The following is an 18,977-nucleotide window of genomic DNA, read 5'->3' as shown; positions in this document are numbered from 1 at the left end:
CACAATAAAAATAAAGTGAGAAAACCACAAGATTAGTCGTCCCTTCTTTTATCTACAAAGACTTTTTCAGCAAGCTTTCTGCTGCTGGAATTCTCACCTTGAACATATAAAAGAGATCAAAGGTCAAATGGGATAATTTCACCACTTGTCTGTCTTCCTTTTGTGGGCAGGTGGTTTGTGTGTGGAACATATCAAACATTAGGACAAAAATACTTGTGTGGAATACTTATAAATATTTGCAAATTTAAACCTATAAATTACCCATCTTCATCATACAATCCAACTACTGTTCAGGGAAAAGGGGGATTCTTAAAAGTTTCTGTTAGACACTCCATTTTTAACCACAGCACAATCTCTGCTGCAGGAAATATCATTTCAGACAGTCAGACACAACTGAATATTTGTGAGTGTTTGCAAATTCAACAGGGGACTACGTCATCCAAATTTGGACTGGCAAACTCCAAACTAGCTAATAGTTTTCTTTATTCAGATTAAACATAACACATATTAGGTACAGCAGTTAGTCTAAAAAAATACATTTAAAAATCTTCAGTAGACCATGCTCCCTATAACAAAAATCTTCCAAAACCAAATTTATTTTACAAATTAATCTACATTATTAATGTAAAAAGAAATTCTCAAATTTAGTATTATGTCATTATTTCCAACAAACATCTATTGGAACATTTCCATTATTTGCAAATGTTAGAATCTGTAATACATTTCTCTAATGTATCCTGTACATATTAAATAACCTAAAAGGCTCCTCTTGTAGTGCATTAACAATTTAGCAAGCACACAGTATTTTTCCAGTACCATTTGCATTACAATTATTTGCCTGCAAATGTAATTAACATCTAAAAGTGCACATGTTTAGTTTTTCGAGTAACCTGTTTATCTGAGGAAACCTAGACCTCCACTGGAAGTGTTACACTACCTGTAGCTAATCTACCCATGATTAGAAATGTGCAACTAGAAGGTACTTTGAGACTATACAACAACTGAATTATGTACATAAGCCAAAGGTCATTCAGTCTTTAGCTTGTATTTACATCCAAAAATGTTCACTACCACAGGATCATACCAAGAACTCAGTACAGCATTAGATAATGATGGTATTTAATTAGAATTGTTAACTGCAATTCAGTATAGCACAAAACGTAGCCAAGAAATACCCTGAAAAATGGATGTGTGTATTAAATAAAACTCTAGTATGTCACAGAACAAATCCTCTGCTGGATATTCTTACAAGTTCAGTGTTTGAAAAAATAGGATTCTGCTCTATCAAGCAACCAGAAGATCCAGCAAGGATGCTATATAATACAGTTAAAAAAAAAAAAAAAAGCCTCAAATGAGGGATTATTTGAATTACTGTAAACCACACTGGCCACTGTTAGCACTAGTTTAAAGACAGTCACACTACATGCAGAATCCCTGCTGACAGGATCCACACAGATTTCAGTACATAAGCATAGGATGAAATTTTATTGTCACTAAAAGTATGAAAAAACATGTTTGAAGCCAGTTAATCGGGTTTTCCTCACCCTACCAAGGGGTGAACCTTTAAAAAAAATCCATTCCAGATTATCCAGTCTGAGATTAATTTTAGCTTCTCACCAAGAAATCCAGTGTATATGCCCATACTAGAATTGCAATTTGTATTATTAAAACAGACAGAGTACAAACTTTGAAATATTCACAATGTAATAAGTGAATTATAATCGGTTAAACACTCCTCCCATTTCTTCCCTCCCATCCTACTGAAAAGTGCAAAATTGAGCTGTCGCTTGGTCCACAAACACAATACATCATGTACACAGAGAGATTTAACTTCTGATAGAAAGCTGTTGCCAACTCATATCTTCAGTTTTAACTCTAAGAAAACTTCAACATCCAAAGATGGAGTTCAGTTCCAGCAGAATTAATTCTACAATCTGATTCTGATAAACAGTGTGGACTGCTATGTTACCAGTCTCTTTCTCTGGCTTTAACAGAGTTGGTCCAAAAACTATTGCAACACTTTGATAAGTCATTCGGTTCTTTTCTCCATTTTCTACAACTCTGGGGGAAAAAAGAAGAAAATATGTGTTTAAAATATATTCATCCATGTGAGAGAGAATAATGTGTTAACAGAGAATAGAAACAAAACCAAATCAGTAATTTCTCATAATATTTATTCCATATTTACTGTTATTCATGAAACATGCCACTATTGTAATCACTTTCATTGTTTAAAATATATTTGACACTAGCTCTATCCCTATAATCTACAGCTTTCGCTGCTAAAAGCACAACTAATAAAAACATTATCCAAAAATTGGATTTGCTTCTCCATAAGCTTGTATAAACACAGACAAGTGTTTTGCTTTGATGAAGCACAACGAACATCAAAGCAAACATGATTAGAACCTTCCCCCAGGACTTTTAATGTTTGATCACTCAGTTTTAAAAAGGGTGACTAGATGTCCCAATTTCATAGGGAGAGTCCCGATGCGTCTTATATAGGTGCCTCCTCACCCCCGTCCCGATTTTTCACACTTGCTATCTGGTCACCCTAGCTTTAAGGAAGCTCTCCAGTACATTAAAACTTTCTCTTCCTTCTACTACTCACCTCTTGAGGTGTCTAAAAAGTATCTGCATGGTATCCTGATTTGGCTTTGGCAACTGTTTAATTAAATCTTTGACAGCATGAACACGCTGTCTTGGTTCTTGTTCTGGAAAAGATAAAAGGCAGATACACCATAAATTCAATATTTTTATTTAAAATTTTGGTAGCATATAATTTACCAAAAACTGAATGAAGCACACAATTTTACAGTGCTGATATTAAGTAATACATTGCCACCTGGTGGCCACATTGAATATTACTGATAATCTGAAGGTAACACCTTAGAGACAAGATGGGTGAGATAATATCTTTTATTGTAAAGGCTCTCAACTTTTCCAGATTACTGTACCTCTTTCAGGAGTCTGATTATTTTGTGTACCCCAAGTTTCACCTCACGTAAAAACTACTTGCTTACAAAATCAGCTATAAAAATACAAAAGTGTCACAGCACACTATTACTGAAAAATTGCTTACTTTCTCATTTTTATAAAATAAATCAACTGGAATATAAATATTGTACTTACATTTCAATGTATAGTATATAGAGTAGAATAAACAAGGCATTATCTGGATGAAATTTTAGTTTGTACTGATTTTGCTAGTGTTTTTTATGTAATCTGTTGTACATCTAGGCAAATATCTAGATGAGTTGATACACCCCTTGGAAAACCTCTGCATACCTCCAGAATTCACAGAACCCCTGGTTGAGAGCCACTGTTTTATTGGACTAACTTATATTGATGAGACAGACAAGTTTTTGAGCTTACACAGAGCTCTTCTTCATGTCTGGGAAACGTACTCAGTTCATAACTAAATATAACGTGGAACAGATTGTTTAGCATATTTCAAGGATCATTCACCCACCTTGTCTCTAATATCCTGGGACTGACACAGCTACACCACAACTGCATATAAGGTAACACCTTTACAAAATTTAATAATTTCTCCCTTTTAAACAGTGAAAAGAAGAACATATTACAATTAAGTGCATCGTGCATACTTAAATATTTATGAAAATTCTGTGCATGCTTTATGGACTTACTAATTGCATTGACAAAGTCATTGAAATGATTATATGTGAAGAGTGGTTCTGGCAGTTCTCTGAAAAACATTTTTAGAGCTCCTGTGATGACATGTATATCTTCCCATTTACTGTCATTCAAGTCCAATTTTTCATCTGAAAGAAAGCATATGAATTATTACAATAATCTAGTAGGTGTTCATCATTAATTACTTATTTCCTATACAAGTTGAACAATGAATGAGATTCTTATTACCTAGCGTGAAAGGACCAGAGGAAACAGTTACTTAGTGTAACTGTAGTTCTTCAAGATGTGGGGAGATATCTCTTTAAGAGATCTATGGGGGGGGGGGGGGAGATGAGAAAGTATGAGTTGTGTCGGTCATTGTTGCTAGGCAGATGCACACTTAGCACTCCACATCCAGAAGTTTCTGGAATTGGGTGTCATAGTTTTGGGTATGCTCAATAGGTTCCCTATTGCTAGAGTCTGACTCCATGAGGGCAAGCAGTGAGGGCAGCTGCTTTTCAAAAGGCCATGTTGCTCTGTGTGGGATGGCAGAAGCTGAGGCCAGGAACAGAAAAGCAAGCTGTTGTCCCTAACTCTGAAGCACTTTGCAGCAGGTTAGTGATATTGTTAACCCTCCAACAGGGAAGTCCTAGCAATGTTAATTACAGAAAGGGAAAATTGGGAGGGAAAAATAATTTTTTATTTTAATCGTATACTTTGAACAATGTTTGATTTTAGCCAAATAATTTTAGTTAAATTGTCTCAACTAGTATGATTCACCAACTTTTCTTTAAATGTTATAATGGAGAAAGTCATTTATTTTGCTATTCTGTTTTGTATTTTTCTAGTAACAGGGTTGGTTTATTTAAAAACCCATATACTTGTTTGACCAGTTGGTTAATCAGTTAGCTGACTGGCTAAAACTGATTTCAGCAGAGGAAGAGTCTGCATGGATTCCAACTGAAGCAAGTGGAGGAAAGATGTTGCTTCTAACTCAGCAGATTGTATAAATTTAGTGATCAAAGACTAACTGAGACTACCTAAGCTTTTGGGAACTCCGAGTTTCATCTCACTGTTTTTCTGTGGGGACTGACCTGTTTAGATTTAATTTGTCTTCTTTATGTTTCTGTACAACTGTGAAGATAATGTATGTGACTTATAAGGTAGCCATGTTATGTTGTAAAAATGTAGTTATTTATTATGTTTCTTTATCATAAGATTTTTAAAAGTTGGTACTTAAGAATTAAATTAATTCATTTAGTTCCTTTGGACTTGATTGTGGGGAGATTGACTCTTTGCAATCCTTCCTGAAAATCCTCCATGACTGATTTCTGCATCTCCAAGCACTGGAGAAGGGAGCCCACAGGTTACAATGCACACCCAGCATTCAAGAGCCAGATTATTTTGCCTAGGAGTACCCGTAGAGGGATGGCGCTCATGCCTTCTTGCTGTAGCCCTTCCCCTGGCTATATGAGGCAGCAGCGTCCCAATTCCCATCAGTTCCTTTGCACTGAGCACCTAGAGTGCAGTGCAGAGACTCCAATGCAGAGGGCATGCAGGGTGGGTTGTGGAATAAATGGCTGCATCACATCTTGAAGAACAACGGTTACAGTAAGTAACCGTTTCTTCTTCTAGCTTACATCTTCTAGTAGATGTAGCCATGTATTCCACTTACATGACTCACAAGCAGTATCCCCCGGAAGGCGGGGCCTTGGAGTCTACCTAAACAAGATTTGTAGGATTGCCTGACCAAAACTTCCATCCTCTGGAAGACGCAGTAACAGATCGTGTAGAATGACCTTGCACACACTGAAGAGGCATAGCTGAAGCTATTTTATATGCAGTCTTGATACAAGATGTTATCCATTTAGAGATCATTTGTGAAAAGACTACTTCACATGTCATACGATCTACATATGACACAAATAGGTGAGAAGAAGCACAAAACACTTCAGTCCTGTCTGACATTTAATGTATGGAGATGAATGCAGCTTAGGAAAAAACACAGGTAAATATACCACCTGGTTCAAATGAAACTGAGAAGAAACTTTACGACCACACCTCAAAATGCCAGGGTCTCAAATGGAGGTCCCATTAAAGCTGCTAGGACCAAGTTAAGAGACCACAGAGGAAATGGCTCTCAGACCAGAGGATGGAGATGTAAAAGCCCTTTTAAGCATCTTGCCACCATGGCAATGGAGAAGATGGATCTTCCCTGAATGAGTGGGATGAAAAGCCAATATTGCTGCCGATGCACTTTCAATTAACTAAGTGCAAGACCCGACAACCGAAGGTGCAGCAGGTATTCTCAGAACCCGAGGGCAACCTCTGATTTGACAAGGGCCTTGGTACCGAAGCAGACTGCATGGCCTACTCAAACAGTTGCTGCTTCAGATGAAGATCCCTCACCACTTGAGAGTCTGTTTGGTGAGTGATCTGCAAATCAAACACTGCTCCTTAACATGGGCTTTGCCTAGGTACAGCAAGCACTGCGTGTGGGGATCGTTGTTGGGGATCGCTGCCCCACATGACCGAATGTTTAAATCCTTGTGATGCCATCACTAGGGAAATAGTTAAACTACAGCTAACTAAGGGTACGTCTATACTTACCCGCTGGTTCGGCAGCCAGTAATCGATCTTCTGGGATCGATTTATTGCGTCTTGTCCAGACGCGATAAATCGATCCCAGAAGTGCTCGCCATCAATGCCGGTAATCCTGCTCTGTGAGAGGAGTAGGCAGAGTTGATGGGGGATCCTGCTTGCCACGTGTGGACCTGCGGTAAGTACCTTTAAGTTCGAACTAAGATACTTCGACTTCAGCTACGTTATTCACGTAGCTGAAGTTGAGTATCTTAGTTTGAACTGGGGGATTAGTGTGGACCAGGCCTAACACTAAATCTAATTAAGATATACATTAGAAAAAAAAATCACTAAAAATAGAGGGATTATGAAGTGAAAACCACTACAGAGCTCCAACTCCAGCCACTGGCGTGAGAAGGAACTGAGGGGGGTCGGAGTGGCACCAGCTCATTCAGCCAGGGGAGGGGCTATGGCAACAAGGTGCAAGTACTGCCCTTCTACAGATTCTGCTAGGCAAAAATTCTCTGGTTCCAGAGCAGCGTGCAGAGCCCCCTGGCTGCCCCTATGCATAGGAGGCGGGGGCGGGGGGGATGTGCCGCTGCTTCTGGGAGCCTCATGGAGCCCCGGCATGCATGGAGCAAGGCAAGCCCCAGACCCCGCTCCCTGGCTAGAGCTCGAAAGCAGGATTAAAATGTCTGGAGGGCCGGATGCGGCCCCAGGGCGGTAGTTTGCCCACCTTTGCTCTAGGCTGAGAGTCCTTTGCTGGACGACCTAAGGGCACAATAGAGATTCTCACCCAAGGTCAGAAGGATAGACAAATGTTAAATGCTAGTACTAGGTTGTTGGGTTTTTTAATACTTTTTCTCTTGTTTTCCATAAGATATAGAAATATTCTATTTGAGCTTCATTCCTTTAAAACTGCCATGCCACACGTTGCTTCAGAATTATTATAGGAGTGACTAAAGGGCTTCAATTAGGACCAAGGCGCTGGTGTGCTAGGCACTGTTTGAACAGATGTAGACAGTACCCACCTTGAAGAGCATAGAAGCTGCTATTTAGTAGCATTTTCATTTTGAAAAGTGCTAGATATTTCTCATGAAATGTTGTCATATTATTTTAAAATAGATGGACCAACAATCAATGCACAATCTGAAGAACTTTCTAGCAATTTTGACAAATACGCTTGCATATATTTTCAAATTGATAATACAGTTGGAGAATGGAACTTACCATGATTAACTGCAAATCTTAGCTTTTGTATCACTGCAAGATTGCCACTGACTCGGTATAACCCGTCAACATCCAATCCTAAAACAAATGTTAAAATGTAGATTATTTTTAGATACTTAAATGTGTCAGTCTGCTCATTTTAGAGATTCGCATTAGCAAAAAGAAAATCCACCATATGGAGAACTGCAAAATCTCTTGTCACAATGAAAACTATTTACTTATCTGCAGAGATAGTTGCTGACTAATAACTTGCCACGGCAAAACTTATGCTTGAAATAATTTCTAAAATGTGATCATAGAATATCAGGGTTGGAAGAAACCTCAGGAGGTCATCTAGTCCAACGTCCCGCTCAAAGCAGGAGCGATCCCCAACTAAATCATCCCAGTCAGGGCTTCATCAAGCCTGACCTTAAAAACCTCTAAGGAAGGAGATTACACCACCTCCCTAGGTAACTCATTCCAGTGTTTCACCACCCTCCTAGTGAAAAAGATTTTCCTAATATCCAACCTAGACCTCCCCCACTGCAACTTGAGACCATTGCTCCTTGTTCTGTCATCTGCCACCACTGAGTACAGCCGAGCTCCATCCTCTTTGGAACCCCACTTCAGGTAGTTGAAAGCAGCTATCAAATCCCCCCTCATTCTTCTCTTCTGCAGACTAAACAATCCCAGTTCCCTCAGCCTCTCCTCATAAGTCATGTGCTCCAGATCCCTAATAATTTTTGTTGCCCTCCGCTGGACTCTTTCCAATTTTTCCACATCCTTCTTGTAGTGTGGGACCCAAAACTGGACACAGTACTCCAGATGAGGCCTCACCAATGTCAAATAAAGGGGAACGATCACGTTCCTCCATCTGCTGGCAATGCCCCTACTTAATACAGCCCAAAATGCTGTTAGCCTTCTTGGCAACAAGAGCACACTGTTGACTCATATCCAGCTTCTCGTCTACTATGACCCCTAGGTCCTTTTCTGCAGAACTGCTACCTAACCATTCGGTCCCTAGTCTGTAGCAGTACATAGGATTCTTCCATCCTAAATGCAGGACTCTGCACTTGTCCTTGTTGAACCTCATCAGGTTTTTTTTGGCCCAATCCTCTAATTTGTCTAGGTCCCTCTGTATGTGATCCCTATTCTCCAGTGTATCTACCACACCTCCCAGTTTAGTGTCATCTGCAAACTTGTGATGTGTACTCAGAAAATGTGAAGGAGTCTTCAGGAGTGAGGTGCCCAACTCCCACTGATTTCCAATGAGGGCTGGGGGCCCACCCTCCAATTAGCTGCTTTTAAAAATCTCACACCTAGTATTTAGTTAGCACAACCAATGCTTAGTACATGAAGGATTTCACTTTATCTCTTACACATATATGCACACTTTCGCTCTCTCGCTCTCTCTCATACCTCCACTCATCCTAAAATACTAGCAGTGGGATTGTAGGGTTTTTGATTTAGGTTTTCCTTTCACATTGAGACTATATTTACCAAAATGTATGGTGACTAAACCAAGCTAAATCAGTCATTCTGGAAAACACCTCAAAGTTGATAGTGGGTGACCAGGTCCACCCGATACCACCCGTTCCACTGGTTTATGAGTTTTCATGTGTGTTTAATTCCACCCTGTTCCCTTACTTTCTCATGGCAAGCAGATGTCCACTCCATCCCTACCTCATGTTAACATCTTTACAGTTTTGACGAAAACACTGGATTTGGCAAAAGGAGAAAAATTACTTCTCAGTGGCTGCTGTTGCAGAAGATCAAAAGTGGTCAAGTGCAGACGACAGGAAGAATTTCTGTCTACAGATGCTCATAACCTTTACATGAATTCAGTGCATTGTTGGCTGATATGAGTGTTGCAAAGACGGGATTCAACAACTCCCTTAATCCCATCCACAGGGAATCCTGATGCAACAGAAGCATCAGGAGATATGGCGCACAATTGTCAATACCATCTGTCCCACCCATCTGTTCCCCACTACCTTTTACTGCCACAATCTATTGGTCATTCTCTCTCTTTGAAGGGATAATGGGGAGGGGAATGGAGATGGAAGAGGAGGGAAGAAGCTGCTCATATCAGGTCACCTTAAAGTAAAAGAGAACTTGCTTCTTTGACTGCTGTCCTATCTCAATGCAGAAAACACACATCTATTGCAGCTTCTGGAGTTGGGTGGGGGACAGTAGAACCAGTTCCTGCTCTTCCTTCTTGCACTGAGTCACCAGACAGCAGCAGTAAGGGGGGCTACAAGTTGCACCATATTCTTTCACTGTAGCTGTTTCCCCCATGGAGGGCACCTATTTTGCCCTGCAACATTTACCCTTAGCTCCCACTCAGGCCCTGAATGTGATGTGCCAGATCTAAGGTGGGAAGGAAGTGGGGTGCACCAAAAAGATGGGTGGGTAGATTCTCTTACACACAACTTTGATCTTTAGCATCAGCCACTACATGGGAATAGTTTCACTACAAGGGAGTAAGTGAAAGTTTTTATACACATAAAATGCAGAAGTCTTGGGTCATCTTATACCTCAGACTTTCCAAAATTTTAACATTCAATCTAGACTCACTTTAAATATTTGAGTAAGAGAGATTTGCCTTCTCTTATTGTGAACAGGAAAAGAGAAGGACATGTTCAACAAATCAGGGCACTTTAATAAATCAGATAAAATGTAGAAATCTGGTAATCTGAGGAGTTTCAAGCAAATTTTCCAGGTTTTATCAGTGTAACTAGCTAAAGGAATCTCAGATGACTTAGTGTTATCTGAAGGCCTTGATTCTCCACATATTTACACAGGTAAGGCGTCCCTAAAATGAACTTGTAGGAGAAACAGTCTTTAATACAAGTGGTGTTTTGTTAACATAGGTAAGGATTTAAGAAGCAATTTTATTAGTTACCTACTGACAAGATCCCTTTCAACAATCCCGTCCCCAAATATGATGAACTGTTCCCTGTTCCCTCTTGCTACTCTTTGCTAGCCACGATCTCACTGGATACTAGTTCAGGTTCCCTTCCCTCCCTACTTCCCAGCTGTTCACATCCTATTGCTATAACTCCAGCTATAAGCCTTAGACTTCACAATACTCAGTTACCAATCATTTGGAAACCAATAGGATAAGAATTAAGCTTCCAAAATTAGATACTGACTCTCAGAGATTTGGAGATAAAAACCAATAGATGAACATTTTCACCCTACCATGTTCTTCAACGTGTTCAATGCACAGCTTCACGAACTTTGGCACTGAGCTGTTTTCTCTCTGACATAAGCTGGTGAGACTGGAACCGAACACTTGATCTGGAATCAAGTAAAAAAAAACAAAAAACAAAAAAAACCTCATTTATAGTTGAATGAGCTTCAACGGATAAAACTAATTCATGCACAACAGTGATATACCAAGAATATATGGCAACACCACATTGGGTAACAAGAAGCAACGGGCAAGGTTTTCAAAAGAGCTCAATACCCAACAAGCATAATGGGAAATCCCTAGAGGGTTATGGGTATTAATCATCATACTGTGCCTCTTAATGTTTTCTTCCATTGTATCTTCAAAGTATTTTCTTTAATTGTACTTTTTTCATGTAGTAAAAGCTCATTTAAAAACCGTTACTATAATTAATGCATGCTGTTCTTCAGTGTTTTCCTAAAGACTGTTTTTTCAACATTTTCCTTATTCTAATCACCTGCTTTTGAAGTTTACTACACTTTCTTTTGTAAAAGCTTTTGCATTTTCGTGTCTGTTAACTAACAGCTTCTGTATAACTCATTACACAAGGATAATGCAGGATTGCAGATTTATATTTTAAAATATACTAATAGCACCAACTTTTGAAGTTTATATGCTTGCTCCTTAAATAAAAACACCTTTATTAGAGCCAAACACCAGCATTGCATTTGTGCACACAGTTCAACTTGGCTCAGTGTTCATACTAACTAATTTCTCAGAAATTTATACACAGTGCATAAAGTCAGTTCCAAGCTATAAAATGTAATGCAAAGCTGCAGTCCGGGAAGAATTCCCTCCATCCCAAACAATTAAAAATCCCACAATTTACTTTTGTAATTACGATCTAGAAATATGACATTTCATAAATATTTGGGCTCCTATTACTTAAGAAAATTGGTAGAAATACATGAAATTTGACAGATTTAATATCAGAGAAGAATTTGGCCTGGTATATTTCTACTGATGTGAGCTATAACTATATTTATTGTACTTAGTGGACTTTTAATTATGAAGCAGTGCAATGTATATTGGACAGTAAGAAACTAAGTCTAGAATAATATCAAATCAATAAACTTACATGAACTCATGGTTTAAATATTTAAACCTTCATTCACAATTTTAAATTTAGAAATTCTATATAAGTATATGTCATATTGGAACCATTACATGCTAATTAGCAACTCATAAGGTATGTCTATACTACAAGCTAGCGATGAGATTCCCAGCTTGCATATACATATGCATGCTAGCTCTCTTCTGAGCTAGTGCACTAAAAATCTCAGGGTAGCATTGGCAGCAGTGGCACAAGTTAGCTGCCCCAAGTACAAACTTTCTTCAATCCCGTGGGTACATACTTGGAGCAGTTAGCCCATACCGCCACATACTGCTGCCTGTGCTATCACAGTTACACTATTATTTTTAGCACCCTAGCACAGATGAGAGCTAGTGCGAGTACACGGATACGAGCTGGGAATCACACCCCCAGCTCGTAGTGTACATGTAGCCTTAAGTCTGATACAAAGGCGTATCATTTAAGAACTACTTTTTGGAAAAGATCAAATAAGTAAATTTAAGAAATATTAAAGATTAAAAACAAATTGACCAAGAGTAAAGAAATTTTAAGTTAGGACTTCTTTAAACTCATCCTGTTTGGCTTAGGTATTTCACTTGTTTCTCAATAGCACATGGCTGTCTGGTACCCTGCATACTGCAAGATCCCTTTCTGAAACAGATGAGAATCTACATGTGTTCAACTCTGCATTGTAAGATCATTTTGTTTGCTTGTGTCAAGTGTTGGCTTCCCAAGCTTGCCAGCTGAAAGTGCAGAACAAAAGGATTCTGCTTATCATAAGCATTGCCCAAGGCCCAGTGGGTTCTTGGGATCTCATCCACCCATCCCTTCACCTCTGTCCATTATAATAGGAAGATTACTTCCTATCTGTAGCTGAATTTGGTGACCACTAGTGTGTCATTCTTTCAACAGCCCACCTACCCTGGAACTAAAACTATCACATCTGCCATCTGTTACAAAAAAAAAACTGGTTCCTTTTCAGTCAAATGTAGTTAACATTATAAGGCTAGTTTCCCCTACAACAACACTAATTCCTGCTCTATTACAGACATGATTATAAAATTCAGCTTATCAAAAGGTTTCCTGAAGAAATAAGGATAATTTACCCTTAATGTAGCCTTTTTCTCGAACAGCTTGTAACGTAGGGCGTCGTGTAAGAAATTTCTTCAGCTTTGTTTTTGTCTTCTTCTGTTCTGAAGAATCTATACTGCTAGATATTTTCATTGCTAAAAAAGAAAAAGTAAATTTAATATAGAAATGTAAAAACAAACTTGACAAGCATTAAGTAGCTCAATAGTTTGCCCAGAGAACAATACAAGAAAAACTTATTTGAAGCTGGCAAATGCTTCAAGGAAAAAACCAGTATATTCTAACACATTGAAATATACAGTGCAAACTATATCTCTCGCTCTGTATTTTTATTTATGCAAGCACCTGGTATGTGCTAGGCACCTTCCGAACTCTCAAGAATGGCCCCTTCTCAGAGGGGCTTACAAGACAGAGGATTAGTTGCAACACTACCATATACACATACACAATTTACTACAACTGTACTATTTCTAAGTCAGGCTTTTTACCTTAGATTTGTAAACTTTATATCCAGCATCAAACCTCCTTGATATGAAATTACTTACACAGTTAAAATAATTATCTTCTCATATTACATATGAAGCCAGAAACAAGAAGTGAAAAGTTTGCCTGATCACTTTGTTTATTCTGTGCATTTGACCGTGCCTTTTAAGTTTCAGGTTAATTTGTCAAAAATATGAAACTTAATGAAGGGATTGTCACTTATTGATATATCTGCTAACTTTAAAAAACTCTCCAATTGTTCAGTATAGAAACTTCAAATTCATTTTATTCACTAGTCCTGGATTCTAGAGCAGCAAACTATTTTTCTTCCACCCAACCTTATCAAAAATCAAGTTAACTACATAAAATTTGAATCTCAAATTCTGAAGTATTTCTCTTACATCTTGCAAAGCTTATAAAAAACAACTGATGAAGCTTAAGCTTTATGAAACCAAACAGCTAAATTTCAAATTTTTGAAAAGTAGTTATAATAATTAGTATATGGATTGTACACTGTAGTAGGGTACATGGCAGTTAGGATTGTTTGGAAAACTTTAACTTTGTATGAGCTTTCATTTGTTTATCTTTTTAAGCTATTTTAAACTGCAATGCACTAAATGTACTTTTTGCTTAAATTATATTATTTCCAATCTTAACCAGGTAGATATTAATAATGAAGATTTTACTGGGAATTAGTTTAACTTACAACGAAGTTTCTTGGAGTCCTTATGGTCCTTCTCTTTGTCTTGTTTTTCCACCCCTGGGGAATCCGGTACATCATCTTCGAATGCTTCATCAGACTCCACTGTCTATTGATTAAAAAAAAAGACACTGATTAGTTCTCTTATAGCTTGACAGTTTTCAGATCAGACAAGAGTATATTTTATTAACAACCATAATCCATAGAATGTCTTATAATACAAATATGCTTTTTAAAAATATTAAATTGGTAACTTCTTGGAATCAGATACCATAGTCTTGTAAGCAATATTATTTCCTGTATCAACAAGACTAATATTAACCCTTAACAGTTACAGGATTTGTTCACAAGGCCCAACAGAGAAAACGTCACTGGACAATCATTAGGTTAACTGAATTCAGTTAAGGTCAAAACACAGTAGTATACCTGCCCTGATGAGATTCTGTAACATCAACCAGCCAACCATATATAAAATATTCTTTCATGGGAAGGTAGGCTGTTTGCTATTCTATGTTTTCCACCACAAAATCGCTTAGGGTGGGGGCTGGGTGTACACGAAGAGCACATGAAGCAGTTTCCCTATCTTTGTCAGCCATGGCTATAAATAAGAAGCAATCTTCTATGGCAGAAACTGGAAATGCCTGTTGGCAAAGCAAAGCATTGTCAGGCATAGTGACAGAACAACACCCTAAAGATAATTTGATAGAGTGATCTTGTCAGCCTCTGAAAGCCTAACCTTGTTTGCTAATGTCAGTGTTCTCTCAGCATGTTAAAGTGAATAGCTCACTCAGATGTAATCGATGTGGATTATTTTCTACAATCAGGCATAAATTCCAACTAATCCGAGGGCTATTGCCAAAGCCCCAGTGAAACTGTACATGCAATGTGATACCTGGACAGAGCACACAATTCCAGAAATATTAGCAGTTTGGTAAGGATGCTCTCATTGGCTTTAGTGTAACATCTCCATATTCTGTTCCTTGTACTCTATTCCACGATTACAGGAATGATGTACTTCTACTTCATAACTATCATACTAACAAGACTGTTTTAGACTTGACTTCCACACTATTTCAAGGCCTCTATGTGCATCACCTTATTTTTGAGGAAAGAGTGAGACATTTTTATTTAAAACAAAACAAACAAAAATAACACAACCAATACAAATATTTATAAATCCAGCAATTAAATCAATTATCCATTCAAAAAGGCTAGAAGTTAACCCTAATCCTTCCTCATTCCCTGCTGCCTTCTCAAAAGCCTAGGAGAACAGATAAAGTCCAGGATGCCCTGAAGATCAATACACTCAAGTTCTCATTAGAACAGTGGAAGGCTACCAGAGATAAGGATCTCTCTCTGAGAACACTTGGCCAGTATCCTCTTCCATTCAGATCCTCGGCTGATCTCAAACCATTTATGACTAAACCAATTAAAGCCAAAACCTTCACCGAGAAATTAACTGGAATTCAACTGACATCATGGAACAAGTGTAACATGCTCATTCCTAGACCCCTCACTAACCAAATGGGTAACCACATTTTGTACTAGCTGAAGTTTTTGAATGGTGTTTGGGTATAGTCCCTTGTACAGTATATTGCAGAAATTGAATCCTGAAGTGACAAAGATTAGGATATATGTAACGAGGTTGGAACCCTTTAGCTAGCCACAGGGGGAAAAGCGCTCTTGGCCACTGCTGCTATCTGGATATCCAGAACCAGCTGTGAATCCAGTGTTGTTTCCAGGTTTCACAACTGTTACCAATAATGGGAACACATTTAGAGCTCTGAGTGGATACAAAATTTATACCTGACAATGCAGATATCCACAGATATAAGCAGTTATCTGTGGAGCTGTAGGGCTTTACCAGGAAATGGAGCGGCAAAAGCAGCAGCATGTCAGGCTGCCGCTCACAGGAGCCGGCACCCAGCCCAGGCAGCTCCTCTGGTGTGGCTGTACTGCCCCTAGCCTCTCTCACTGGGGTGGACACCAGGCTTACTGGCAGCTGTCCCTGGTCACACTAGTGTGGGCAAGTGGCTCGCATGCTCCTGGACAGGAGACGCACACCACTGTGAATGTGCATGAGTGCTCTAAACATATTCCCATAATCAAGGGAGCTGAAATAAACTCAGCTAATTTTATCAGTTGCCTCCCCAAGCCAAACAAGCTCTACCTCATTCTTGTCTGGACTAAATCTCAACCAAGCTAGCCCTAAGCTAAATTGAAAACTGTTAACAATGGATAATCCACTCACTTGTGGCCCAGGGGTCAGATAGGAGGAAGACAAAGTTGAGACCATCTGCATTCTGGAGACAGTGCAGCCCTAACTCTTAATTAACATTCATACCATATACATGTTAACCAGGAGAAAGCCCTCAGGGTAGGTGAGCAGTTGCCCAAAATTATTCTGTGGGTGTATGAAGAAAGGAGTTAAGCCACTCAATAGATTTTTCTACTTGTGCCTGGGGATCACACATGTGCCAACACCATCTCGTGGTCAAGAACACTGTTTTAGACTGTCATCTGCCTTCAATCAGCAATAAATAGTTTGTATTCATTACCAGAAAGATAACAATCAAGACTACTGCAGTCTTTGTGCAATACCCAGCTCTAAAATTAAACTGACTGAGGTAACAGATCTTAAGAATCTAGATAGTGATGGAGCTGCCTCACTGCCACCTTCTCAATAACCTTTCCCAAATATAAAGCTTCCCTACAAAATGGTAACTACAGTTTGTCAGTATCAAGAGATTGTTCTTTGAGAAAAGGTCTAATTTAAAAAATAAAAAGCACTTGGCATAATGCTTTCTCTAGGGAGGCACTGACAATCAACTGTAGTAATATCACACTATGCCAAGGAAGGGTATTACTCTAATTTACATGCAATTAAACATATGTAACTTAAGCGAATGACTGACATACTCAAGCAAAAAAGTCTACACTTAATATCTATGTACTTATATGGACCTCATCACTGCAGCATTCAAGTACATCAGACATACACAGATTTTATTCTCATAATGCCTTTTCACCACAAAAGTATTATCCCCATTTAACAGATGGGGAACAGACACAGGTAGATCGAGTGACTTGCTCAAGAAAGCAACTTGCACAGGAAGCTTGTAGTTGAGCTGGAAACTGAATCCAGGTCTTCTGAGTCCCAGTTGAGCATCCTATCCATTAGACAATCCCTTCTCCCCTTATCAATGCTTAGTGCTATTACATTAGCCAGTCAACAGGGATCACTCAACTAGCTACTAAATGCCCTTTCCTCTTCCCACCTCCAATATACTCCCTTTCCAAGAAGTGAAGAAATGAAAGCATGAGTGATACACTTAATGCTTGAAGGGCTGGAATCATGGAGTAGGTCACAAAATAGTTTCTAACTATGACAGCACTGAAAAAAATATCTTCAAGATTTAAGTACATACCTGATTACTGATAGTATAACTAAGAACTTTAAACCACTCATTAATAAAAACGTCATTATCAGATTGAATTAAGAGTTCAGTTCCTTGCCGGGTTTTCAGCTTTAAAGAAAAGAAATATTCATTAGAATTAAAACAAAATACAAATATTCAGAATAATTCAGTGTTTTAATACCATGTTAAGTTAAAATCAACAGTTGTACATGACCACAAATGTGCAGTAGCTGCAACTCATAGGACAATGCAAGCCGGTGTGTGTCAGACAAGATATCAAACCCTAAAGTGAATCTTAACTATCCTTTATTGTGTATACATGCATACATGCTGTACAACTATTGTTTGATTAATATAGAAATTTTAAATGCTGTAACTATTAATTATATTTATCTGTGACCTTTGTCTTCTAATTTTCAGACAGGAGAACAATGTGCAGCATGCCGTAGTTAACTATGCTGATAATATAAATACAGCAGACCTTCGCTAGAACGTGTGTCTTTATAGCGCAAATTTAGTTATAGCGCGGGACCGCGCATGGATCCCAAACTGAATTACCTTCATTGGAATCCATGGTAACACGGTCCCCGCGTTAATGCGGGACCATGCATGGATCCAAAACCCCGCGTTCTAGTGGGGGTCCGGTATACTAGGTATACCGCCAAGGGGTATTATCAGATGATCCAATTCTCACAACATAATTAAGAAATAAGACACGGTATAACATGTTGATCAGTGCTTAAAGTTATTCAAAATACACACAAAATTGAATTCTATTTAGCAGCAAATGACAACAGTTTATTTCTAAGAGATGTGTTAAAATGACAATATAGTATTCTGGTTTTAGCTAACATTAAGTTCCTGGCTACTGCTTTCAGGTGCCATATAATGATTCAAAAATTGATGCCACTAAAAAGAACAAGTTAACCTAAATTTAAAAGCAATTATACATTATAGGCTATATTAAAAAGGTAAACAGCTTGCACTTACAGTAATGTGTACATATTTTAGAAAAACCTTTATCTTGATATTGTCCTGGGGCACGTATGCCTTTAATCCAACTGACTGATTTTTTTGTTTGTTTGAAGTTTAGAGAAGCTTTTTCCCCCCCTGGAGTACAGTAAACCACCAAAACAAAGCCATACTTCTGAAAAGTAAATAAATTCACCTCAATAACGTTCTTTTTGCTGGATTTGTCCTTTGATGCCCAGTCAATAACTGCCCCTCTGAGATCCACTGTGAATTCTGGCTTAGATTGATTGACCCCAAACTTCTGAAAGAAAGAATAAATAATGATTTTCTGTGATTAGCTACCCCTAAAAAGTGTACACAGACTTGTGCCCCGCATATATAATACAGCTTAGTATTTTACAGTCTACACACAGTTAATTCAAGTACAGTGTTCTGCCCAACTACCCAACAGAAGCGGTACCATGAAAAACTAAATGTTTCCAAAGAATGGTCTGTTTTTGAGGCTAGGTAAATGTACAGATACCAATAAATGCTTTAAATGAAAGAACCAACTCCAACACAGAATTTTTTAATGTAACAATT

At 38.4% G+C, this 18,977-nt stretch overlaps 1 protein-coding gene across 15 annotated transcripts in view; it reads right to left on the bottom strand.

Moving 5' to 3' along the window:
* Nucleotides 1-466: 466 nt before the first annotated feature.
* The window catches only part of ARHGAP12 (Rho GTPase activating protein 12), a 147,501-nt gene continuing 128,990 nt past the window's right edge, over nucleotides 467-18,977 (bottom strand). For 11 of the 15 annotated variants that reach the window (XM_034760118.1, XM_034760123.1, XM_034760122.1 and 8 more), the window contains 9 exons: nucleotides 18,592-18,696; nucleotides 17,433-17,531; nucleotides 14,011-14,113; nucleotides 12,839-12,958; nucleotides 10,630-10,728; nucleotides 7,447-7,524; nucleotides 3,651-3,785; nucleotides 2,612-2,714; nucleotides 467-2,061 (listed from right to left, as the gene is read on the bottom strand). In XM_034760118.1, the coding sequence (XP_034616009.1) occupies nucleotides 1,887-2,061; nucleotides 2,612-2,714; nucleotides 3,651-3,785; nucleotides 7,447-7,524; nucleotides 10,630-10,728; nucleotides 12,839-12,958; nucleotides 14,011-14,113; nucleotides 17,433-17,531; nucleotides 18,592-18,696 (1,017 nt within the window). In that variant the 3' untranslated portion in view covers nucleotides 467-1,886. The remainder of the gene's footprint in view (nucleotides 2,062-2,611; nucleotides 2,715-3,650; nucleotides 3,786-7,446; nucleotides 7,525-10,629; nucleotides 10,729-12,838; nucleotides 12,959-14,010; nucleotides 14,114-17,432; nucleotides 17,532-18,591; nucleotides 18,697-18,977) is intronic. The other 4 variants (XM_034760121.1, XM_034760125.1, XM_034760129.1 and 1 more) reach the window with 1 other exon arrangement.

The sequence above is a fragment of the Trachemys scripta genome, chromosome 2 (genome assembly GCF_013100865.1).
Source record: "Trachemys scripta elegans isolate TJP31775 chromosome 2, CAS_Tse_1.0, whole genome shotgun sequence".
NCBI classification, from domain to species: domain Eukaryota; kingdom Metazoa; phylum Chordata; order Testudines; family Emydidae; genus Trachemys; species Trachemys scripta.
Note: the sequence above shows the minus strand (reverse complement) of the source record. Positions and strands in the feature narration are given on the sequence as shown.